This window comes from Zalophus californianus, chromosome 9 (assembly GCF_009762305.2).
Source record: "Zalophus californianus isolate mZalCal1 chromosome 9, mZalCal1.pri.v2, whole genome shotgun sequence".
NCBI lineage: Eukaryota > Metazoa > Chordata > Mammalia > Carnivora > Otariidae > Zalophus > Zalophus californianus.
Genome location: NC_045603.1, coordinates 133,393,469 through 133,419,605, shown reverse-complemented (window position 1 = coordinate 133,419,605; position 26,137 = coordinate 133,393,469). Strand labels below are relative to the sequence as shown.

The 26,137-nt window shown below is 42.2% G+C and overlaps 1 protein-coding gene across 2 annotated transcripts in view; it reads right to left on the bottom strand.

Moving 5' to 3' along the window:
• The window catches only part of ITIH5 (inter-alpha-trypsin inhibitor heavy chain 5), a 78,645-nt gene extending 52,684 nt beyond the window's left edge, over nt 1-25,961 (bottom strand). The window contains exons 1-5 of one of the 2 annotated variants that reach the window (XM_027593850.2): nt 25,807-25,961; nt 16,024-16,068; nt 2,188-2,351; nt 1,148-1,249; nt 187-255 (exon numbers count right to left, since the gene is read on the bottom strand). In XM_027593850.2, the coding sequence (XP_027449651.2) occupies nt 187-255; nt 1,148-1,249; nt 2,188-2,351; nt 16,024-16,068; nt 25,807-25,896 (470 nt within the window). In that variant the 5' untranslated portion in view covers nt 25,897-25,961. The remainder of the gene's footprint in view (nt 1-186; nt 256-1,147; nt 1,250-2,187; nt 2,352-16,023; nt 16,069-25,806) is intronic. The other variant, XM_027593851.2, reaches the window with a different exon arrangement.
• Between the last annotated feature and the right edge of the window lie 176 nt (nt 25,962-26,137).

Genomic DNA, 26,137 nt, shown 5'->3' with positions numbered 1-26,137 from the left:
GCTGGGTGTAAAAGTGGTTAGTGGAGGGAGTCTTCCTTCTCACCCTGGAGGGAGAAGCAAACTTGAGGTTCTCTGTCCTTAGGAACTACAAAGTTAAGATAAATGTGGACTTTTGTGTCCAACAATGCCTTATCTGAAGCTGTGGACCTTGGCTGCTTTTTGTATCAAAGTAAACCCGTGACTCACATCCTCCAGGCAAGAGTGAGATGTTCCATTCTCGCCAATAGGATTTCCAACAGCAAAGTTTCTGACAGTCTATGAGTTTAAAGAACAAGCTTTCTCAAAACTGTGTCCTTTCATTAACGAACAAAAACAGGGTCACATGTTCACACCAACTTATCCGGATACCAAGATCATTTTTCTTCAAAGGGAACAGATCACTTTTCTTCAAATGGGTAGAGAGGGAAATAGAATCTTAGTATACGAAGTGGCTCTGCAGTTAATGCCATTTATGTAATCATTACAACTCAAATACTGGTTATGGTTTTCAATGTTTAGATTCAATTTATAGACAAAACAAAGAAAATACATATCATTACAGATCAGAATTTAAATGTTGGTAACTCTGACAGTGCAAAAGTAAATGATCATGTAGAAAAAGATGGGCACTGGAAATGGGAAAGGAAAGGCAGGGTTTCAGTGAAGGAGAGGGAATTATCATTTAAGATAGTAGGGCTATTCTAAGAGGGTGTAACATGGCTTACATTGATGGAAGAAGAGATAAGAATGTGAAAATGTGGAATGCAGAGGGAAAGTGGGCGTGCTGTACATATGCTAAATGCCCTTCCTTCACAGCAGAGAATCAACAGATAATGTCTGATGTTTATCAAGAAATTTTTTAAAAAACAAGAGAGTACCATAAGTGTTAGAGTTAGGGAGGTCACTACAAACAGAAACTACAGAAGTATTAGAAGTGGGTGTCTCTAGGAAGGGAGACCTGGGGAGAGGGAGTGGGAAAATATTCCTTTTTATTATAAACCCTTTCCTGCTATATTGTTAACTATATATGTTTAATTACTATATGCTAACAATGAAAAGCAGAAAAGTCCTTGAAGGAAGGGAAGAGAAGAAGATGGGTAGGCAAAGGCATAGGAAATGTGGCCCTTTGCTGAAGTGGATTTTAATTACTTAACTCCATGGCACTTACCCATTATCTTCTGAGGTTTTATTCCTTTTCTCTTTTACCTTATCACCGTTTTTCTTTTCTCTCCCTGTAATTTCTCCCTGATACACCTTGTCTCCAATGAGCCTGAAACACAAGAGACAGCTGTGTTACCAGCTTGCAGTTCCAAGACAAATTCAAACATGGATCTCATAACCATGACAACCCTAGAAAATATTTTTATGTGACTCTTGGATATCCAGAAAGAATGCATTCCAGACCAAGGCGCTATCCTTGAATCATTCATTTCATTCTAGGGCAGTTTTCAACAGGTCCAAATGGTCAGGCCTGACCCATGGTGCCTCTGGGATTCTCCAGGAGGAAATCAGACTTGCTCAAATTTCCATGAAGATTCACCAGCTTGAATCTTGCCCAGACCCAAAAGGAAACCCCCAAGATCCACCCTATTTTGCATGTCTTTACCTCCTAGTTCAGAAGAAAAGACGAAATAGGTCACCTCGTATATCACAGGGATCCTGCCATCTCATTCAGATCCTGACTTAAACGTGGCCTCCTTTGAGCCACCTCCCGGATTTCTCCCTGCCTAGACAAGCCCCTCTTGGTCCTGCTTGCTGTCTTTAAGCACTCGCTATGGTCTGAAATGATCTCACCTACTGATTTGTTTACTTACTTATTATTTCTCCCATTGCAATTTCTGCAGCTGAGCAACATTGTTTCATAGAGGTACACACTTCACTCTGAAGAGCTCCACTTGTTTGTGGAGGGAAGGAGAGAAAGACAGAGGGAAAAGAAGGGGAATCGAAGGCGGGAAGAAGACAGGAACAGAATGAAAGAGGAGATCGTGAAAAGGAGGGAAGGAGGAAGGGATGGAAGGGAGAGAGAAAAGGAAGAAGGAAGGCGGAGAAGGAAGGAGAGCAGGAAGGAGGGAGTCATCCTTCTCCTAACCATTCGCTGGGAGAAGTTCTCACACCTGAAGGCTGCGGAGCTCGCATCCTCTCAGGGTCACCCGGGCCACCCCACACAGACATCTCCATTCCAGGGTCTCTGACCAGACTGTCGCTTACACAGTGAAGTTGGTGATGAAGGCTGCAGCTGGCATCTGCAACTGAAACTCAATTTCCTGGTCCTCGGAAGCTCTATTCAGCATTCTACAGGAAACCGCAGTGAAGGCGTAACGAGAAATAATGGTAGACTTCACCGAGAAGTCCGTCATCAAGGGTTTGGTTTTCTGTTGGAATTAAAACACACGGTGTTTTCAGTGACGTGTGAAAGTGGGAATCAACCATTCTGGGGAAGGTGTGAGGCTCTGTTTTCTTCAGGGAAATAATCTTCAACTTGGGAGCCTTTGGCACATGACTCTTTCTTCTCTGTCTTGCCCTGGCTTTTCCACCCACCACTCTCTCCACTCACAAAACAACTGTGGCTGGACAACCAGCTCCTGAGACAGAAGCACATCTGTTAACTTCACCTTAACAAATGGACACAGTTAAGATTTCCTATTTAACAGAGAATACACAGGGCTGAAGTAGTTTAATGAAGTATCGGAATTTTAGAAGTGAAGTATGAGAAGTATGCAATGCTTTTCTGTTATGAACTTTTAGATCACATTTACAGGATCATGAATCGATGAACACACCAGGGCACACCCAAAGAAATTCTCAGATTTTCAAATTAAATTCAATACCCACTTAGAGAAACTAGATTCCAGAGCTATCCCATGGAGACTACAATCACATTACTGGAAAGTGGGAATTGATACTGAACTCGAGACAGTATTTAGGGAATTAGAACCCAGAAAAAGGAAAGTGTCTGCTAATTAAGTTTATCCCTGAAGGCTCTGATAAGAGAAGTTGCTACATGGAACAAATTTAAAAGCTGGTTAAAACTTTTCAGCGTATGTCTAGCCTTCACGTCACATAGTGCTCCATGCGATGGCAGCAGACCCTGGAGAAGGAAGGAAGCATTCATGAGGGAAGTCAGCAGAGTGGTTCTCTAACTCCAAGAACTGGCTGAACAACTTACAGGCATGGACTGAACGTTTGTGTCGCCCGTCTCCTCCCACCACCACCACCAAATTCACATGGTAAAGACCTAAACGCCCCCCCTCCCCATGTATTGGTACTTGGGGATGGGCCTTTGGAGGTGAGCGGGGTTAGATGAGGTCACGAGGGCCTTCATGACGGGGTGAGTGCCCCACAACAGGAGACACGAGAGAGCTTGCTCTTGCTCTCCATGAGGACCTGGACAAAGGGCTGTGTGAGTGAGAATGTGGCCATCTACAAGCTAGGAAGAGTCTGCACCAGAAAATGAACCGTGACAGATACTGATCTTGGACTCTCCAATTTCCAGAACAACAAGAAAATAAATTTCTGTTGTTTATGGTATTTTGTTATGGCAGCCCAAGCAGACCAAGACGAGGCATTATCTCCTTATGGACTTGGACACACATTCAAAGTAGGTGTTTTTTATTCCCATTTCATACATGAGAAGTCAAGCTTGCAAGTTTACATATTGGCCCATCATTAATGGAGATGAAACTTGAACCCAATCCTACCTGCTCTAGAGTCCACACTCACCACCAGGATGCTAGGCTGCCTCTGTGGATACGTCTTTCTATCTCTGTGTACTCAAACCCCAGCATGGTCTTCAGCATGCTGCAGGCTCTCAATAAATGCTGAACGGAACCAGGTTACTCTGATAGGATTCTACTTTCTCCTATGGGAATTGACCAACCTAGTCAATGTTTATCTCAACCTGTGTCTGCTCTCTAAATTTCTTTCCAGGCCTAAGCTAGTTTTCAAAATAACGGTAAGATAATGACCTGCTGAAATCAAGGCATATTGCTCCTGTGATCTACAGAGGGAAACGTAAACCCCATTTCAAGAGAGTTGCACAGGGCGTTGCTCTATTTAAGCATATTTAAATGTTGGGAGTCAAATCATACCTTTCACAGCAAACCACCAAAAGCTGACAGATACTTTATATGACATGTTAGAGAAGTAAGACTGAGTCCCCTTCAGCCCCCTACATCTGAGAACACATAGGAACAGCCGCAAGATGGGGAGCTGCATAGGAGCAAGGCCAGAACGCATGAGTGCTGGGTATAGAAGTCAAGGGATTATTCATCTTTGTGGCTGAACTTCTGGTCTTGGTGACTCAAGGGATAAAGACAAATGGCAACAGTTTTAGGAAAAATATTAAGAGAACATATATCTTTCTTGGAAAGTTGGAAAACTATAAGCACATAGGGTTCAGTGAAATGATGATCAAGTAGAAAAAAAAATCTAAACATACTTGAAAGATTTTTTTCACCAGCGAGAAGAAAAAAAGTTCTCTGATTTTGTCTGAGAAGGAATTATGTCAAAGCAACGGTTCTCAACTGTGGTCCCAGGACTAGCAATATGAGCATCACCTGGAAACTTGTAGATTATCAAACTCCATCCCAGACTTGCAGAATTAGAAACACAGGAGAGATAGGGCCAGAAATCTGTATTTTAACAAGCCTTCCAAGGGACCCTGATGCTCAAGTTTGAGAACCATTGTTTTTTTGTTTTTGTTTTTGTTTTAGTTAACTGTAGATAGATTTTTTTATAATTATGTTATGTTAGTCACCATACAGTACATCATTAGTTTTTGATGTAGTGTTCCATGAATCATTGTTTGTATATAATACCCAGTGCTCCATGCAGTACATTTTAAAGTAACACGAGGAGGTGGCCCTCTTCATATTTCTTCATCTCTAAGTTAAGAGAGCTTGAATAAATCACTAAAATTATGTCCACGTTGAGATCCAAGAATCTAAGGCAAAGTCAAAAGCAAGGAATAAAACTGGGTTTTAGGAAACTATTCTGGAATTTAGAAATATTGATTGTGAATAGTCTCCATGAAAGTCTAGTCTCCTTAGGACAATATCTGACTCTCCAGAAGTGACTTGGATTAAAAAGAGATTCTAGGGGTGCCTGGGTGGCTCAGACGGTTAAGCGTCTGCCTCCAGCTCAGGTCATGATCCCAGGGTCCTGGGATCGAGCTCCACATCGGGCTCCCTGCTGAGCGGGGAGCCTGCTTCTCCTTCTCCCTCTTCCTGCTGCTTCCCCTGCTTGTACACACTTTCTCTCTGTCAAAAATAAATAAAATCTTTTTTTAAAAAAAGAGAGATGTATCAACTACCAACTACCAACAACTACCTGTCATTGAAAATAGAAGGAGAGATAAAAACCTTCCGGGATGAACAAAAACTAAAGGAATTTGCAAACACGAAATCAGCCCTACAAGAAATATTGAAAAGGGTCCTCTAAGCAAAGAGACAGCCTAAAAGTAACATAGAACAGAAAGGAACACAGACAGTATACAGTAACAGTCACCTTACAGGCAATACAGTGGCACTAAATTCATATCTTTCAATAGTTACCCTGAATGTAAATGGGCTCAATGCCCCAATCAGAAGACACAGGCTATCAGATTGGATAAAGAAACAAGACCCATCGATATGCTATCTGCAAGAGACTCATTTTAGACCCAAAGACACCTCCAGATTGAAAGTGAGGGGGTGGAAAACCATTTACCATGCTAATGGACACCAAAAGAAAGCTGGGGTGGCAATCCTTATATCAGACAAATTAGATTTTAAACCAAAGACTGTAATAAGAGATGAGGAAGGACACTATATCCTACTTAAAGGGTCTATCCACCAAGAAGATCTAACAATTGTAAGTATCTATGCCCCTAACATAGGAGCAGCCACTTATATAAGCCAATTAATAACCAAAGGAAAGAAACACATTGACAACAATACAATAATAGTGGGGGACTTTAACACTCCCCTCACTGAAATGGACAGATCACCTAAGCAAAAGATCAACAAGGTAATAAAGACTTTAAATGACACACTGGACCAAATGGACTTCACAGACATATTCAGAACATTCCATCCCAAAGCAACAGAATACACATTCTTCTCTAGTGCCCATGGAACATTCTCCAGAATAGATCACATCTTAGGTCACAAATCAGGTCTCAACTGGTACCAAAAGACTGGGATCATTCCCTGCATATTTTCAGACCACAGTGCTTTGAAACTAGAACTCAATCACAAGAGGAAAGTCGGAAAGAACTCAAATACATGGAGGCTAAAGAACATCCCACTAAAGAATGAATGGGTCAACCAGGAAATTAAAGAAGAATTAAAAAATTCATGGAAACCAATGGAAATGAAAACACAACTGTTCAAAATCTTTGGGATGCAGCAAAGGCAGTCCTAAGAGGAAAGTATATAGCAACACAAGCCTTTCTCAAGAAACAAGAAAGGTCTCAAATACACAACCTAACCCTACACCTAAAGGAGCTGGAGAAAGAACAGCAAATAAAGCCTAACCTCAGCAGGAGAAGAGAAATAATAAAGATCAGAGCAGAAATCAATGAAATAGAAACCAAAAGAACAGTAGAACAGATCAACGAAACTAGGAGCTGGTTCTTTGAAAGAATTAACAAGATTGATAAATTTTGTTAATAAATCTGGCACGTATTGAATGGAGCACTGGGTGTTATACGCAAACAATGAATCATGGAACACTACATCAAAAACTAATGATGTAATGATGTAATGTACGGTGATTAACATAACATAATAAAATAAAAAAAAGAAAAAAGAAAAATATATATATACCACAATTCAGGGCACCTGGGTAGCTCAGTTGGTTAAGCATCTGACTCTTGATTTCTGCTCGGGTCATGATCTCAGTCAAGTCTGTGGGATCGAGCCCCGCATATGGCTCTGTGCTGAACGTGGAGCCTGCTTGAGATTCTCTCTCTCCCTCTCCCCTGCCCCCACTTGTGCATGTGCTCATGCTCTCTCTAAAATAAATAAATAAATCTTTCAAAATACACACACACACACACACACACACACACACACGTTTCAGTAAAGACAATGAGTATAAGGCTGGGGAAGGTAGTAATGGTAATGATCTTAAGAGCACAATAACCTGTTGGTTTTTTTTAAATTAAAATTTGTATCTCCTCATCTTTCCAAAATGGAACGCTGAGATAAATTAAAGCATAAATTGAGATGAGGTGTTTTACTTTTACTTAGGGTTTCCCTGGAAATAGGTTTTCTTCCCAAATTATCCATGCTTCAACATATTCTTTTATCTCCAATATCCTTATATTCTTATAATGTGAATTTGTGAAGCATCTCAATACCACTGCGCACAACTCTAATTTCTATAGATACATTGGGTTAAAAGGAGCCAGTGCTTAAAAGAAGAAAGAGAGAAAAATCCCGTGAACTCAGAAAATTCTAGTTATCATTTTCCACTTTATTTAAAATGTAAACCTTGTAAAAAAGTTTTTTTTAAAAAGTATCAAATAACAGATGCACATGGTAAAACCTTCAAATTACACAGAAAATAAAAGGAAACACAATGGTCTCCCTCCCACCCTAGATTTAAGTTCTGTTTCCCAGAAGCAATACTTAAATTAACAGTTTTTGGTATATCCTTCCATAAATACACGCTGTATTGATTTGCTTTAATTTCACCTAATGACACAGTGTGTTCATCTTTCTGTATCTGCACGCGTTCCTATTATCTCATGCTGCATAACAAACCACTCTAAAACTTAGTGGTTTAACAATAGCAATCATGGCATTTTTCTCTTGTGGTTTCTGTGGGCAGGGATTCTAGAAAGGCTTGGCCGGGGGGTGGCCAGTCAGAAGGTGGCTGGAGCTGGAAGAGTGAGCTCCTGAAGCAGCTCAGGGCTGACTGGTATCTTTCTATCTCATGTTGTCCCAGGGCCCCTCTACGTGGTCCTTCCACATGGTCAAGTTCAGGCTAACTCACAGCATGGACTACTCACACATTAGTCCAACTGATGACGTGGAAGCCAGAGGCTTCATGAGTGCACATTTCCCAACTTCGAGGTGGAAGCTATAACCCATTTTATGCCCTAACATACTCTACTGGGCAAAAGAGTCGCAAAAGCACCTTTGATTTCAAAGGCAGATCTCAATGGGAGGAGTGGAATATCAAAGCGCCACTATCTCTGAACAAATGCAATCTGCCACGGTACAAACCAACCGCTCTCATTCTTCTTTTAATAGATGCACAGCACTTTCTCTTCATAGATGCACTATATTTTAATTAACCAGTCCCCTATCCCCCCCATCAACCCTTTATAATTATTTTTCCTGATTTTGTGAAAGTCCCTTCAGATGTCCCTGCCTTCTGACTCATCTACACCAGGGGTTGGTAAACTATAGCAGGCAGGCCCACAGGATTTTGTAAATAAAGTTTTACTGGAACAGAAATTCATTTACACCCATTCATCGCATATTGTCTGTGGCTACCTACTTTCATGCTACAGGGTAGAACGGTTGAGTAGCTCTGTAATTGTGACAGACTATATAGTCTTGCAAAGCCTGAAGTACTTACTATCTACTCCTTTAAGTAAAAGTTTGCTGATCCCTGGTCTGCACTATTTAAAGAGATAAAACCCTGGTATCAGTCATTTGCATACCTTTAGTGATTAGTGTGTTTTAGGAAGAAATCTCAAATTACATAGACCGTAGGCATTTTTGACTTGCACAGTCTTTTAAAATTTTTCATTTAGGGGGACAACATTTAAAAATTGGAAAGTTCACATCAAAATCCATAATGCCCACTTCTCTTGGAATAGATAGTGGGGGCAACTCTGGATGCACATTGCCACATGACCATAAGCTGCTGGAACTAATTAATGGTGGCTGATGCTCTAGATCAGACCCAAGTCCTATACTCACAGTTCCCCACGCCTACCAGTCCCAACTATCTCACAGACCCTAAGGCTGAGAGTGAGCAGCCATTTTCACTGTTTTTACTAGATTTTTCCTTATTCCAAGCCTATTCTGCTCATTCATGTCCTCTGTTCTACTAGATTAAAAGTGGCCACCATCTATACACCTATGTTCAGCGCAGCATTATTCACAGTAGCTAAAATGTGGAAGCAACCCGTGTCCATTGACAGATGGAGGGATAAACAAAATATGGTTTATACATATAATGGAATATTACTCAAAAAAAGGAAGGAAATTCTGACTCATGCTACAGCATGGATGAATTTTTAAAAAAAATTTTTTAAAGATTTTCATTTATTTGACAGAGAGAGAGACAGCGAGAGAGGGAACACAAGCAGGGGGAGTGGGAGAGGGAGAAGCAGGCTCCCCGCTGAGCAGGGAGCCTGACGTGGGGCTCAATCCCAGGGCCCCGGGATCATGACCTGAGCAGAAGGCAGACGCTTAACGACTGAGCCACCCAGATGCCCCTGGATGAATTTTTTTTTAAGATTTATTTATTTTAGAGAAAGAAGGTGTAAGCAGGCGGAGAGGCAGAGGGAGAGGGAGAGGAAGAGAGAGAATCTCAAGCAGGCTCCAAGCTGAGCGCAGAGCCCAATGCGGGGCTCAGTCCCACAACCATGAGATCATGACCTGAGCTGAAACCAAGAGTCAGATGCTTAACTGACTGAGCTACCCAGGTGCCCCAACATGGATGAATTTTGAAGACATTATGCTAAGTGAAATAACTCAGTCACCAAAGGACAAATACTGTATGGTTCCACTTATATGAAATACCTAGAGTAATCAAATTCATTGAGACAGAAAGGAAAATGGTGGTTGCCAGGGGCTGGGAGTAGGGAGGAACGGGGAGTTAGTGTTTAATGGGTGAAGACAGTTCTGGAGATTGATGGTGGTGATGTTTGTGTGACTGTGTAAATGTACTTAACGTACACTTTACAATGGCTTAAAAGGTAACTTTTGTGTTATGTGTATTTTAATACAGTAATGAAAAAAATTAAACAAAATGTTTTGATGACCGCAAATTCTTTGCTTTTCTTGCCATTGAGAGGTGGAGTTGAATTCATTTAGTCTTTGAATCTGGGCCACAGTGACCCACCACTTACTTCTTTTACATAGAAGTAGAGTAATAATTGGGGAAAGAACTTAGTAAGTTCCCAACTTAGAGAAACACAGTGCACAGCTCCAGCTGCAGACCATTCCAAATAAAATCTAGCTCCTTCAGTAGATAATCCTTGCCCAGCACTGTTCTGACAATAATATGAAATTTACTTCACTTGGTACCCTTGAGACTGTTTGTAATGTCATGTTAATTTGTCCTTATTCATGAGATAATTGTCAATTATCATTTCATTAAACTTAAAATTCAAATGTGAAATTAGAAGACATCTGACAAAACACTAAGCTGAACCATTATGGTACTTTTTTTTTTTTTGGCCTCAAATTAAGATTATGGATATGGTAGACATTTTCCACAGCACTACATCAAAAATAGGACACATAGTTTATGGGCCCAAGAGACAGACTGAGAAAAGTTTCAAGAAACTATTTTAGTTTTATTGCTTCTGCCCAGTTACTATTTTCCCACAGGAGACCCCACTGTTACTTATGCCTCGTGGCCTTTGCCCTACTGGACAGCACCCTCAGCCTACAATCTACTAAAGCCACTTATGCGCACATCTACCCCACCCCCAAGCTGCTCATCCCTTCCCCTGTCCCTATGAGACCACAGACAGAACAGGGACCGTGACTTCTTCCTTTTATTTTTTACCCATAGCTGTCAGCATAGAGTAAAACTCAAGAACATTAATGGAATTGAATTTTTGAACCTTGAACAATGAAAGAAAAACACACATGCCCCCGCAAAAGAAATGGTAATTAACTCGAATTATTAACCACTCCTCTAGATTAAATTTCGTGAAGGACTGAGAAGAACCACTACACATGGACCCTTCTCTGAAGGCACTTATGATCACACTGGGGAGAAAGGGCAAAAAATAGAAAGCAACATAGGAAGATATATAGAGATGTACATATTCACTCATTGCCTGAAGACCTTCCAGAATTCCTAAGAAAGAGAAATCAGTGAGGTCTGTAAAAGTAAGAAAAGGTTTTAAAATAGATGTAGAATTTGCATGTGGTGAAGGAGAACAAAAAGAACATTCTAAAAACACAAAAGGCATAGAAGCAGGAATGAGCCTTAGCACATTCCTGGAACAAAGACTCGAACAGTTTAATTAGAAAGGGGGTGCGCTGTGAGAAGAACACTGGACAGGTACACAAGACTGTCAGGAAACCAACATGCCCAAAGCCAAGGACAGAACTTGGAATGGCAGAGGTTCATGAAAATTTGTCATTAAAGGAAGGATATAAAATAGTTGCTTCAGTTTTTCCCAATGCACGGTTCTTAAAAATCCAACATGCTTTCCATATTTATAGTTAACTCATTATTTCATTTGGGGATGTCAACTAGAAAATCGGAGGCAAAGTCAAGTCTTCCTGTGACAAACCAGCTTCTTCATTATTTTTCCTACAAAGGCTAAACAGATGGAAAAGCAGTTTGAAGCAGGGAGTGTCTTAATTAGTTGCTCAAGGGACCAAAGCCTTCTGTGTGACTCATGTGAGTCACTTAAAATCAAGCCACCCAGAGGATGTCCTGAATTACCCAAGATGCCATCTGGAAATTAACTGAGCAATGTTTGGTCAGAACCAGGACTCTTCCCAGAAGATTAACCATTTGTTGTTTTATTCTGGTCTAACGGTTCCCCAGTGACCATTAGAAGAAATAATTTTGGAGATGGTAGAGAACCACAGAAATCACGTAACTCAGCATCCCCTCACTTTATAAAGAAGAAGGTTGGCACTGGGCAGTTGGTGGACTCTGGGTCCAGAGACCTTCACGGCACCTTCATGTCTCTCCTTTTTGAGAAAAACAACCCAGCCCATGTTGCTGTTACATGAAGCAGAAGACTTTTAGACAAGGCACCTCCCTGGGGACTGTATTTGCCACCTGGGTGACACAGTTTTACTCCTCTGTAGACAGAGGGTGGCATCAGCTCTGAATTGCCTATGTGTGGTAATACATTCTACTGAGCAACGTTTCATTATGATTAGAGGAGAGGAAACATAAAATGCAATTATCATTTCTATGTTAAGAAAAAAACCCTACTCTACGTTATACGAAAACAATGAATCATGGAACACTACATCAAAATCTAACGGTGTATTGTATGGTGACTAACATAACATAATAAAATAAAATTTAAAAAAAGAAGAAAAAGAAAAGAGAATGATTGAAAACTAAAAAAAACAAAACAAAACAAAAAACCCTACTCTATACACCTCCTAACAAAAAATAAACACGATGGCTAGAGTTCAGACAAAGGAGACAGACACATACGTAACTAACCCTCAGGGAGGTAACAATGCTCAGCACCATGCTGGTTGACTATATTTTCTATGTTCTTGATGCTCTGGCATTTGGGGCCTTGCTCCTGGAGAGGCTGTCCCGCCCGGGGCAAGCTAACTCCTAGAGACAGCAAACTACTCCTGTGTGAGCCCACCTTTGACACACAACTCACCCGTCCAGAGCCCACACTCCCAGCCACCTCCTTTGTCAAGCTCTCACACACTAAGCCAAGATTCCCCTTTCCCCAAGTCACCCCAGGGCCAGATCCCAGACAACCAGAGACCAGCACGGGGCCTCCTGTTCCTAGGGACTAGTGAGTATAAACTCCTTCCTTCGGGATGATCAGTTCCAGGTCTCCAGGTCTCACCATATTTGCTTATAACAAACCCCAGGTACAAATTTTGGACTACCTGCTATGAAGAAGATGCCAAGACATGCTCCTGCTACTGAGAGGTTAAAGGATGACAGTGAAAACCAGGCCACTATCTGTTAAGGACCATGGATACGCAGATACAAAGATACCCCCTGATTTTTAAAATACAAATTTTCTTTGCGTATGTGTCTGCCAGAGAGTGTCATAAAAAGGGTATCTAATTAATTCAAAAGAAAATCAGGCAAATCCCTGTGGCTCATGAGCTGGCGGTGATAGGAAACAAACAGCTGTTGCCGTCCACACTCTATTCGTTACTTAGAGAACATCCAGAGACCTTCAAATTAGCGTGGACTGTTAGAGCATAAACTATAAGGAGACTCACAGGATAAACTGAGGCTACAGAGGCTGACCACAGTCAGATCACACAGGGCCTTAGGTGTCCTTGCAGTTTATCCTATAGGTAACGTGCAGTCACCACAGACATTTGCAAAAGAGAATGATGCATTAGGTCTCCTGCTGGGAAGAGCATTCTGGTACCAGTTGGATGTACTAAAGCTCATGGTAAAAAGGCATAATGCATGTTAAAGTAAGACTTAAAATTCTTAGCGATTTCTAAGAAAATCTAAGCAATTATATAAATATTGAAAGTCTTCAGGGTCAAGAAAATCTTCGAAACCAAAAATGAAAACTCAAAGGCTGTAAAGAAAAGATAAACTTATTTATCACTAACGAACTTAAAACTACATGGAAAACATACCATAAACAAAGTTAATCGACAAATGACACATTTGAGGGGGGAATTCTACCAATTTGGAAGACAGAGTAGCACTCCATACAAAGATCTCTAACATACTGACCACTGGGGGATAAAAGATGCAATAGAAAGATGGGTACAGGACACACACGTGCACGCGCGCGCGCGCACACACACACACACACACACACACACACACACACAATTCACAGAAGAACCACTCTAAATGGCCAATAAATGTATGGAAAAAAAAGTCTAATAAGTAGTCAGGCAAATGCTAGTTAAAGGAGCAATGAGACAGCACTTTATATCTAAGAGAATGACAACCCAAAAAGAGTGATTATATGTTTGCTGGCAGAAACAGGCATATTTACCATTGCTCATAGAAATGGAATTAATACAGATAGTATTAAGAGCGATAGTATTCAAAAGCAGTCTGACATCTCTCAAAATGTACAACGTTCATGCACTTTGATCCAGCAATCTTTCTATTGAAAATCTAGGCCATAGACTAAAAAGCACCCACATAACAGAATAATCAAAAAAAATTTTTGCAGCATTTTTTACAGAGGCCAAAAAACTGGAGACAAATTGAAACCTCATCCAATTTATTAAGCACAATGCTTAATAAATTACGGTGTGCCAACAACGTGGAATTTTTTTCACCATCTAAAAGAATGGAAACACAGGCCAAATGACATACTGTTGATTGAAAATAGTAAGAAATGGGAAAAGAGACCAGTATTTGACAAGGCAGTGTGTGTGTAAAGAGCACACACAGAAGCCAAATGTGGGACTCAAATCCTGGTTCTGTCACCTCTTCCCAAACATGTAGTCTTGGATGAGTTAATTCAACCCCTCTGAGCCTCTGCTTTCTCCTCTGTAACACCTCAAAGAATTGTACAACGTGACACACTTAGAAAAATGCCAGGCCCACAGCAAGCCCTCAGCCAGCCTTAGCTGTCATTATATGATCCCCCTGTTTGAAAGCAAGGATCAGAAATCTCATATATGCAAATGTCTCTGTTTCTGCCATCTTCTTCCGGCGTGTTCTTTTTCTCAGTGGTACCTGTCATCTCCTCCGTTACTAATACACTTATTTATTTATTCACTTTGTCTTCTTTGTCTATCTCTGCCCCACTTTAGAATTCAAGGTCGATGAAAGACAGGGTCTTTGGTCTGTCTTGTTTGTTGCTGTATTCCCAATGCCTACGATGCGGGGTAGATAGTAAGCATTCAAAAAAAGAAAGATCAGTTGGAACAGATGCATGCATGAGCGAATGAATATGTGTACAGGTCTTGCCAGCCTATTCTCCAGGAGTCCCTGGTATTTCTGCACATTTTTTCAAGCAGAGGCACTAGCTCCCTTTGTTCTGAATTGTCTTTTCAAGGATGTTTGGATGGTGAACAGCTCTAGAAGAGTGAGGGGGGATCTCCCTCCAGAGCAAAGGGGAAGCTGGTTTAATATCTAGAATAATAAAGAGAACGTGCCCGACCAGGGACAAAGATCAAGCAGGCTTGGTCCTCATAAGAGGTTCCCTCCGTGCAGAGCTCCTCTCCTGTGTTGGTGTCACCAGGCGCTCTCCGTATGACCATACGGGAACAGGACGGGGCCCAGGAATGGTACAAACACTGACACTCCGGCACTGCTATTCTGTGAGCAATAATCGCCCTCTGTCTCTGACCCAGGGGTCTCCTGCGTTCTGCTGACATGCATGCAATGGCAACAAACCCACAATCCTTGGCTTGCAAGCTGGGGAAAATCCAGACTTTTCACAATTCTTGACATGTTTGTGTTTGTCTACGTCTGTCTACGATTACGTGAATGTGGAGAAAAACGTGAAAGAATGATCATGAGGTTAACAAACTTGGGAGGATTAGGAGAAGGAAGGGGGAGGGGGAAGCCAAGCAGGGAATAACAAGAATACAAGATCCCAGCCAGACAAAGATGGTAATGATCGTGACATGGGTCACGCTAAAGCTAGAATTGACTCAGACACCGCCCAGGTGCAGAGAGGCCCTGGAGGGATGCCTACCTCCTGAAGAAGTGCTGCCGAATCCATATCTCGGAATGGAGATTGGTTCAAATAAGCTCTTCAAGTTCCTGAACACTTGCCCAAATTCCAATCTGATAGCCTCCAACACGCACCGAGAGCCTCGCTCAACTCCATTCCATGAAGCTGTGCGCTACCACTGTGAATTCTTTGCTTGCTTTAGTTGTTTACTTCACTACAAAGCCTTTATTTCTTGTGTAAGAATGCCATAAAAAGTACAGGTTAATTTAAGTTTTTTATTTTTTTGAAATGCTTTGAAACTCCATCCTTTGTCCTTAGAGCCCTACGGAAAAAATCAGGTCTCTTTCCAGACAGAAAAGTCCACTTCAAGAAAGCCTTATAAAAGCTACACTGTTTAATGTCAGCATTCTTCTGCAAGCAACTTTACAAGCTTTGGAGGAGCTGCAAGCAAAGCTAGGGCCTGATCCAAAATACATAGAGTAGTGAGGGAACAGACATTGAAGATGCCCCCGGAACATACATACCAGCCTTTGCAACAGCCGGGCTTGCCTTGGCAACCTGCGTCCAACCTATAAAAAGAAAAGAGTCATGAAATATGATTGTGAGGTCATTCTGAAATGCATTACATGAGGGGAGTTAAAATCAATTCAAATTCACAGAAGAGACGGTCCATCCTGAAAAGCAGACTGGACCTTCGATGAAGGAGCTGCTGGGCCAGAGCGAGAACCCACCCCCCTCAGCCCGGGTTGACTGCTTCAGCCGTGATGGTGTTACCTCATCACCTGTGTGTTCTTCTGTCTGTTATGGGAGTATGAAATGACAAGAGCAAAGAATTCATCAGAATATCTGCACTCCATTTTATTCTATTTCTGGCTTCAAAAGAAGCTCTTTGCTATTGTGTCTATTACAATGAGTAAACGTATTCAGTTCTTCTCTGAGGGGCTCAATTATTCAACTCAAAACTTTAGGAAACTGCAAGCAAAACTGAACTTACCTTGAATTTTCTCACTGTGTTTTTTCTGGTTATTTAACTATACTTTCCCACACGAGGAGGAGGGGCATGGGAAGGTGATAAAAATCCTCATTTAAAAAAAAACTTGTATTAATTAATCAGCCACTCTGGACTAATTTAAAAGTCCTAGCTGGTTGTTGAACATTATTCATAGCAAATCACTGTTCAAATAAAGTGTTAACGACTATTGCTATGAGTAATAAATCATCCTTTCTGGAGGGCAATTTGATAATGTTGATTGAAAACTTGAAAAATACGCTTGGACTTTAGGCGTATCTTTTTTTTTTTAAATTTTTTTTTTAAAGATTTTATTTATTTATTTGAGAGAGAGAGAATGAGAGAGAGAGAGCACGAGAGGGAAGAGGGTCAGAGGGAGAAGCAGACTCCCTGCTGAGCAGGGAGCCCGATGTGGGACTCGATCCTGGGACTCCAGGATCATGACCTGAGCCGAAGGCAGTCGCTTAACCAACTGAGCCACCCAGGTGCCCCAGGCGTATCTTTTTTTTTAACAGTGAAAGGATGTGTAACTTAGAAACACATAATTCATTCACTTAAAGTGCACAAGTCAATGTTTTTTAGCATATTCGCAGAGTTGTGCACCCATCACCACCATCAATTTAGAGCACTTTTATTATGTCAAAAAGAAACCATGCACCCCTTACCTGTCACCTCCTAACCAATAATCTACTTGTCCCTGTGGATTTGCCCATTCTGGACATTTCAGAGGAATGGAATCATACAATATATAGTCTTTTATGACTGAATTTTTTCACTTACTTTTCAAGGTCATCCCTGTTGTAGCATTTATCAGTACTTCATTCCTTTTCATGTCTAAGTAAAATTCCATTGTATGGATATAACACATTTTCTTTATCCATTCACCAGGTGACATTCAGGTTTTTTCCAGTTTTGGGCTATTATGAATAACGTGAAACTTTTATAAACATTCACATGCAAGTCTTTGTGTTGGACATAAATATCCAGGAGTAGAGTGCCCAGGTCATATGGTAAATTTCAGTTTCACTTTTTAAGAAATTGCCAAACTGTTTTCCAAAGTGGCTGCAACATTTTTCCATTCCCATCAGTATGCATGTCTTTTAATTTAGAAATTCTACTTACAGAAAAGTACCATAAAAGGAAAAAAAAATTAAAAATTTTGCAACTTTTAAAACAATTGCTAATAATTAGAAATAGCCTAACATATCTTTAAAAAAAGGTCTGGTTCAGTATATTATTCAGTATATTCAGTATATTATGATACATGGATTAATTACATGGCTATAGAAAATAATGACGTGTGGGGCGCCTGGGTGGCTCAGTCGTTAAGTGTCTGCCTTCGGCTCAGGTCATGATCCCAGGTCCTGGGATCGAGCCCCGCATTGGGCTTCCCTGCTTGGCAGGAAGCCTGCTTCTCCCTCTCCCCCTCCCCCTGCTTGTGTTCCCTCTCTCGCTGTGTCTCTCTCTGACAAATAAATAAATAAAATCTTTAAAAAAATAAAATAAAACAATTGTTAATAATTAGAAATAGCCTAAAATATCTTTAAAAAAAGGTCTGGTTCAGTATATTATTCAGTATATTCAGCATATTATGATATATGGATTAATTACATGGCTATAGAAAATAATGATGTGTGGGGTGCCTGAGTGGCACAGTCAGTTGAGCGGCTCTTGGTTTTGGCTCAGGTCATGATTTCATGGTCATGACATCAAGCCTCACTTCAAGCTCCTTGCTCAGCCCAGAGTCTGCTTGGGATTCTCTCTCCCTCACCCTCTCCCTCTGCCCCTCCTGCTCGAGTTCACTCTCTCTCAAATAAATAAATCTTTTTAAAAAAGAAAAGAATGGTGTGCATCTATATTTATTGGCATCAATAAACGTTCACTTTACTGGACTTCAGTGCTGTCCACCAAACATTTCTCTAGCTGTCTACCAGAAGAATTGCATTTTCTGGGACCATTGCGAAGGCAGGCGGCCATGCAACTAGCTCCAGCCAATAAGTGAGGGATGTAAGTAGCATTCGTCACTTCCGGGTCAAGTGATTTAATTACAGATGTATGATCCTAGAGAACTGCTTTTGCTTTCTGGTACAGTAATTAGCAATGTTTGAAATGGTAGCTGCTCATCAAGCCCAGCTTCCCAAGTGACCACCATCAGTCCACGATGGACAGGTTGTGGAAGCAAGACATAAATGTGTGGTATTTAAGACATTGAGATTTTTAACATTGTTACCACAGAATAACCTAGCCTAACCTGATTAATATATCCTCGACACATTTTAAGTGACTAAATCTGGTAATAAAACATTAAAGAAGGGAAAAATGAAGGGGGGGGAATCTGAGGGGGAGACGAACCATGAGAGACGATGGACTCTGAGAAACAAACTGAGGGTTCTAGAGGGGAGGGGGGTGGGGGGATGGGTTAGCCTGGTGATGGGTATTGAGGAGGGCACGTTCTGCGTGGAGCACTGGGTGTTATACGCAAACAATGAATCATGGAACACTACATCCAAAACTAATGATGTAATGTATGGTGACTAACATAACAAAATAAAAAATTAAAAAAAAAACATTGTAGTTAACATGATCTAATTTTCATAAGCATAAATGTTTCTATGTGTAGAACATGCACCACAGTGCTAATGGCTGCTACCTTTGGGTGGTTGAATTCTTTTTCTTTAAACTTTCCTGTATTATCTCAGTTTTTCACAAATTAACATGTTTTACTTCCGTAACAGAAAAAAACAATAAAGATATTTCTGTTGGGTAAACTAAAGTCGTAACAGTAATGTTTTAATCCCTATCCTCCTTTGATCTCCCCTGGAAAAAAAATATAGATACTATTGTAAATTATCATTATAAGTCATTACAGAGCCTCCTATTCTATAGAACACGCAACAGGGGAAACAGTACAGGATTTAGGTTGACACCCACCACCCTGAGTCCAAATGAGAACCAATTAGTAGGACGATACTGGTTTCTCTCTCTAACATGAGGTTTTATGTCTGAGACACTGTCCACGGAAAGCCAGAATAAGTATTCTGGGCAAAGTCTTCTGACCCTTCGCTTAACATCTCAAGGGTCAGAGGGAAAGCCCAAACTCTCTCAGGTATTATGATCTGTGATTGATCTCAAGTATTTTCTTTGAAGTTTCCTCCTCTGTAAAATAGGTTTTCCAATAAAATAAACAAGCTCTCAGGAGAACAAGAGAAGTTTGTTTTTCATTTTTGAGATGACTATCTGATGTCTCAGGGGATTGCTACAGCAACGCTTCAGTCCAGGTTTAAAGGAGATTGAACCAGAATCAAAGCTTCCCGGGGGAGACAGATTCCTGGTGCCAGTGAGGATGGGACACCAGTGAGGATTGGAACTGGAAATGACACCAATGTCGTCATCGTTGTTTTTAGTTAGGAACTCCTGATCCCTTTTATTGTTCGAGTGTTTCCCAAAGCCTCGTAAGAATTTGGGAGTGGGGTTTCAGGACAGATACGTAACGGACTCCAGCTCACTGTCAAGGGTGCCATGAGTAGTCATCTCAAGAGCTTGGGGTTCCAAATCATAGACTTAGGAGATGGCCCAAATAAGATTCTTTACTCTTCCTGAGCTGAGCTTATCCAGCATTGGAACAGAAGATGTCCAGGCCACAATATTTATTGAGAAACATAAGCCATGATCCTTGCCATCAAGGACCATACTATGTAACTTGAAAGAAAAGTACTCATGAAAACTTAATAGAGAGGGTGGTTTTTGTAAGTTACAAAGGAAATGGAAAAAAGTAGAGTTTGCTCTGCCCCTGAGTGACCTGACCATGAGAGGCTCTACACTAGAGGTATGGTTGAACCAGTCATGCAGGCATTTGCTGGAGTGGGACGAAAGGGCAGGAGAAACTGATGGAGTATCAGGTTCAATACAGGAAGTATTCTGAGAAATAGCTTCAGAGATTTATACCACCGCCTCTCCAACTCGTATGGACCAAGCGGCACTCACCACCAGGAGGTAGAGGGTTGGTGAAGATTTCCTTTGCACAAAAAATGTAGCAATAACACTGTCGGGGCTGTGGAGTCTATAATCCCCCATCTACACTACCATAGTCCACCTATAGGTAAAATATGGCGGGCATTGCTTAAATATCCATAATTTGAGTAATACGGACTGTGTTTTCCCCCCAGATTTATCACAGTGTTGGATCAGTATTAGAAGAAAGAGAAATACCCTTAGAACTTTCCAAAAGGTCCATAAATGGGAAAGAGCATGGGAAGAGAGGAAAAGAGCGAACCCTAATTCTAACCTGGGTGAAAAATACTCAGAATATGCAGAACACAGACATCCCCTCTTGGCATGATGCTGTAATGACCCAGACCGACTGAACAGAAGTGTCTGGGTCCCATAACAGATCCAAAGGATGCTGCATTTGGGCCAACCTCAGCCACACCCTCATCAAGGGACAGAAGGGGTGAGTTCCTACAGGGCTCTGTACTAGGAACCTACTTACCATTTGGCCCCTGTCTGCTGAGGGGGTTCTGGTCCTGAAACCAAGAGCCAGGAACTCAGGAGTCTGGGCCTCAGAGATGTGCTAGAGGGCCTGACACAAAACCTATGGCCACAGGTTGGAAAAGCACTAGAGTCGCCGTCCATCACCTGGGCTGAGAACAATCCATCTGAGAAGATTCCTTCCTGCTTGGGTAATGACATGCTTCGCACAAAAGTCTTATTCCTTTAGAGTAATGTTGCTGCAGGATTGTTCAGCTAATCACAGCTGAACATCCTGCATTTGCAATTCAGGGGCACCCATAATCTCAGCCATGGAAGAAGAAACTTCACTTTTGGGCTACAATTCCAAACAATTTCCGAGTCGTTTAAAAAAAAAAAAAGGCAACTGGCCTTAGGCAAGTCACTGTTCTTTTCTTCACCTGTGAAAAACAAGGGAAATGGACTTTGCCTCTAGGAAAATAAGGAGATTAAGGAATCCCGCCCCCCCCCCCCAAATGCTTAGGTCTCCTTCCCATGGCCCCATCTTCCTGAATGGAGCCAGCCAGCTGGTCGTTAGCTACAGGGAGATAGCCGGGGTCTCCGACTGGAACCCTGACAGCACAGGAGGCAAGACTGCTTTCAATGAGCATCCGAGGTGTGGGGGAGATCGCTGGGTAGGAAAATGAAGTCACATACAATTCATGGACCCGGTTCTCAATACGTCCCTCTCCTCCCTCCCTCTTCCACTCAATGAAACAAGAGATGGCTGGTTTGGGAGTGAGTAGATCTCTGGACCCGCTCCCACAATACCCTCCTTCCCGTTCATTTGACGACTCCTTTTTAACAATCACACCCATGCCCCTAAAGGAGACAGCCCTGAGTGGTTTGGAGCTCACAAAATCTTTTAGGGACTTTACTTTTTTAAAGAGTTAAGAACAAAAACAAAAACAAAAAATTGTCTTGATTCTTGATTTGTGTTTCCAAATGCAGAGGTTTGGTTCTGAGTGGCAGACTCAGAAACGAAAGAAGACTAAAAAACGAAAACTCCAGAAATTCTCAATTCAGGGAATCAGAAATGTATCCCCACAATCGATGTGGTACCACAAGCATATATTGAACACTATCCGTATGCCAGAAGTTGCAAATAAAAGTTACATTGAAACAAATTCTATTAGGTTATAGATATGAAAGTCGCTTGGTCTTTGGAGGGGTCCGTAAAGCCCAGCCTTGGCATTCAGCACACCTGGGTTCTAATCCAGGCTCTGCACGTGTCACTAGGGTCTGTCACTTCCCCTAGGGGGAATTCTGTGGTTCTCCTGGAAAGTAAGCACACTAAGAATTTCCCTGCAGTGGTAGTCAGGGAGATTTAACCAGGCGGTCCATAAACAATAAACATAGCTAATATTACTTTGGTGCTTACTGAATGCATGCACTCTGTGTGAATTAAGCCACTTACTCTTCACAGCAACTGTAAGAGAAGAAGTGGGTTTATTATTATTATTTAGAAGCTAATAAAATGTAAGCTTCAGGATCCCTCACTTGCACAGTCCCTCAACAGTGGCTGATGTCTATGGTGTTTGTCAGCCTTTAAAAAGGTGGCATTTGTTGTGATCTGTTTATCATCCTAAATAAATGTTCTTTTAGCACCTAATTTTTGTGGTCGTAATTTGATATTCTTTCTCTTCAAGAGGGCTCTGCCAATTATGTAAACTTGACTTGCCTCTAAAAACCTAGATCACCCCTGCCAATGAGAGTAACAGTTGTATCTTGCAGATGATGAAACTGAGACCCAGAGAGGTTAAGTCACTTGCCCAGGTACACACAGCCAGTTAGTGCTGGGATGCAGACTGGCTCCACTTGGAGGGCTCTTCACCATATCCTTTATGGCTTCTTATTATTTTTACATAAAGCCACTAGCAAACTCTGTGGGACATTAGGAACACTCAATAATTAGTGGCTATTGCTATTTCATAAATTAAAAACTGCTTTTGTAGTAATAGGAATACAGCCCTATCCTGATATAAGGAAACAATATCAATTTGAAATTTAGGAAACAGATAAATCTGTTAACAGGCTGATTTTATACAACAGACTTCCTTTTTAATATTAATTTCCTGAAAGATTCTTTTAAGGTAATAATACTCTACATGTGGTTGGTGGATCATCTGTATCAGAATTACCTGGGCCCCACCCCAAACCTAATGGATCTAAACTGAAGGGAGTGGGGTGGGGGCTCAGGAGTCTGCATTCTTTTTTTTTTTTTCAAGATTTTATTTATTGATTTGAGAGAGAGAGAGCATGTGCATGAGTGGTGGGAAGGGGCGGAGAGGGAGAAGCAGGCTCCCCGCTGAGCAGAGAGCCCGATGTGGGCTCGATCCCAGGACCCTGGGATCATGACCCAAGCCGAAGGCAGACGCTTAACTTACTGAGCCACCCAGGGCTCTGAGTCTGCATATTTGATGAGCTCCCTGAGTGTCCTTTTGCATACCAAAGTTTGAAGACCACTGCTGAGAGCAGTCCGTTCCTCTGGGTAATACCTACAAATGGGGTGGAGGGCCAGAGGGGAGGAAGGAACTTGAATTTAAGGTGTTATTAGTAATATTGCCAATTGAAGGTAAGCAACAAATAACAATTGCAATGCAAGCTAATAGGCATGTTCATGGACATTAAAATTTACATAAAATTGACATACTCATTTACATTTATAAATTAAGTCTACATATAATTTTGAAGACCAAAATTATGGAGAATAAGCACTAACTCGATTGCTAGGTACTGTTTGAAGTTTCAATCTTCAAGATCCTTTTAATTAAGTAATTTCACCATCTCTATTCTAGAGATGAGTGAACAGAGACTCACAGACAATAAGTAACTCTCCAGAGAGTGCAGGGCCAGGATTTGGACCCAGGAAGTCTGGTTCTGGAGTCTGTGTTCTTAAATCCTACATCACACACACACACACACACACACACACACACACACACACACACACACACACACACGTTGTTGTTTTTCTTTAACAGAGATGAAAAGGTAAAATTTGCAAATTTTCATAGAATTTCGTATCTTGGGAATTTCTGTCTGGGTCATTTTCAAGATGTATAAGTAGTGCTGTGGTTTGAAGGCAGCATGAAATCGCTAAAACGGCCAAACCCATGTTATTCTATGCAGGAAAAGTTTAGTGTTAAGCCTACTTGCACTGGCAGATGTTGGAGCTTTAATCCCTCCTCCTAGCTCATAAACAGAATCCTTGTTTCGGTTCCTCCCACACTTTCCTCCCTCCGCCCCCCCAAAACTTTCAAGCTCTTTACCCCAAATTCCTTCCCTCTGCGCTTCAGCAGCCCAAGCCTGATGGCAAGAGCTAACAGTAAGCACTGACACTGTACCAAGCACTTTAGGAGTATTAACTCTTCAATCCTTAATACTCTATTATTTCCCACAGTTTACAGAATTGGAAATTGAAGCAACCAGTAAATTGCCCAGCATCCCAGAGCTGGACAGAACCAGGAATCAAACCCCGGCCGCCTGACACCAAGCCCAAGCCCTTAAACACTGACGAACACATCTAGCATTTATTGAGCGCCCACTGTACACCAGGTCCTTGACACAAACTAGCAGCTGGCTCCTTAAAGTATGTTCAAAAGAAGCTATATTCCCTGCAATGACCAACCAGAAAGGAAGGCGAAGAGAAATTAAATAGCCTGTCGGGCCACACAACTGTGAAGGGCAAAGTAAAGACCGGTCATTCTTTCTGGATCCAAAGCGGGCACTTTCCCCCCTCCACCTCCCAGCCTCCTGGACTCTGCCCTGGTTATTCCTCCTGACGACCCTACAAGAGAAGTACCATTTCTTTCATTGTGCAGAAAGCACATCCATGTGCAAAGTCAACAAGAGAGTAACCGTCTTCCAGATCTGCTCTTCAAAGCAAGCTGCTAGAAAAGTATGTCTACTGATCTCTTGTTCCCATCGTGTGAAACACGCTTTAAGCTAAACAATTTTAAAAAATAATTTAAATGATACATGTGGAAACAGCACCAGGAGATGTAGATAAGCACTGCCTACTTTAATTGGGACACAGCCATTTCCCCCATAAGGTCTTTACATTGATATTTTTGTCAATTCGTTTCGTATTTTTCAAAAAGCTTTTCTGTTCCTCAGACATGGCAATGAGATTTCATACTTACAAGTTTTTATCCACCTGTGAGGTTAAGCCTTTCAAAACAAACTCGGGCAGATGCACAGAATATTAACTCCAGTAAGTGAGCGCTTGGTTTTTGGTCCTCCCCGACCATCAGGCCACCTTTGAACTGCTAACCCATTGATTAAGAACCTGATGGGAAAGTCGAGTTCCCCTGGTTTTCAGATGGGGAAAGTGGAGGAGAGTTTGCAAGTTCTAGATTGTGCTTTTTTCTCTGAACAGCTAGGAACAACAGTAACAACACACCACCCCATACTTGCATCTTAAAGAAGAAACTTTGTTATTGGCTTGGGGCTCTCTCTCTCTCTCAAAACAGAACACCGCCAACAAACAGGAGCCAAGATTTGGTTCTGCAGAGCTTTCAAGTCCCAGACACAATTCTGCAGGAAAGTTCACCATCCAAACTCTGGCCAAGAGTGACCAACAGATGGACAAGCTTGCAAGCAGAAGGCTGGGGAGCGGAGAGGAGAAGGGGGGACGATGTGACAGGAGGTGGGGGTGATCCCTCCCCTCCCTGCGTCCAGGAGCCATTCAAGGGAGTCTGTCCAACAGCCACGCGCCCGAAGAAAGGCGGCGGGAAGGGATGGCAGTCTGCGCCCCGGGCCATCTGTAGGTCCTCCCAAATCTACTTACTTGTTCCGAAGTGTCATCCCGGGTCCGCGCGTCTTCCAGAGACCCCGCGCAGAGCGGCAGCCCCAAGCACAGCCCCAGCAGCAGGAGCATGGCGGGGCCGAGAGCGCGTCAGTGGCACTGGGACGAGGCGGGACGCGCGCAGGGGACAGCTCCGGGGCGCCTCGGCGGCAGACGAGCTCCGCCCCCCTCCGGGCCCCGCCCCCGCGCGCCCCGCCCCCGGCCCGCCCCGCGTCCACCCGGGGCTCAGTCGGGGGCCCTCCCGCCCCCCCCCCCCCGCCCCAGGGAGAGGCCCCGCAGGCCAGCCTCACCGCGACCCCAGCTCGCCCCCGGG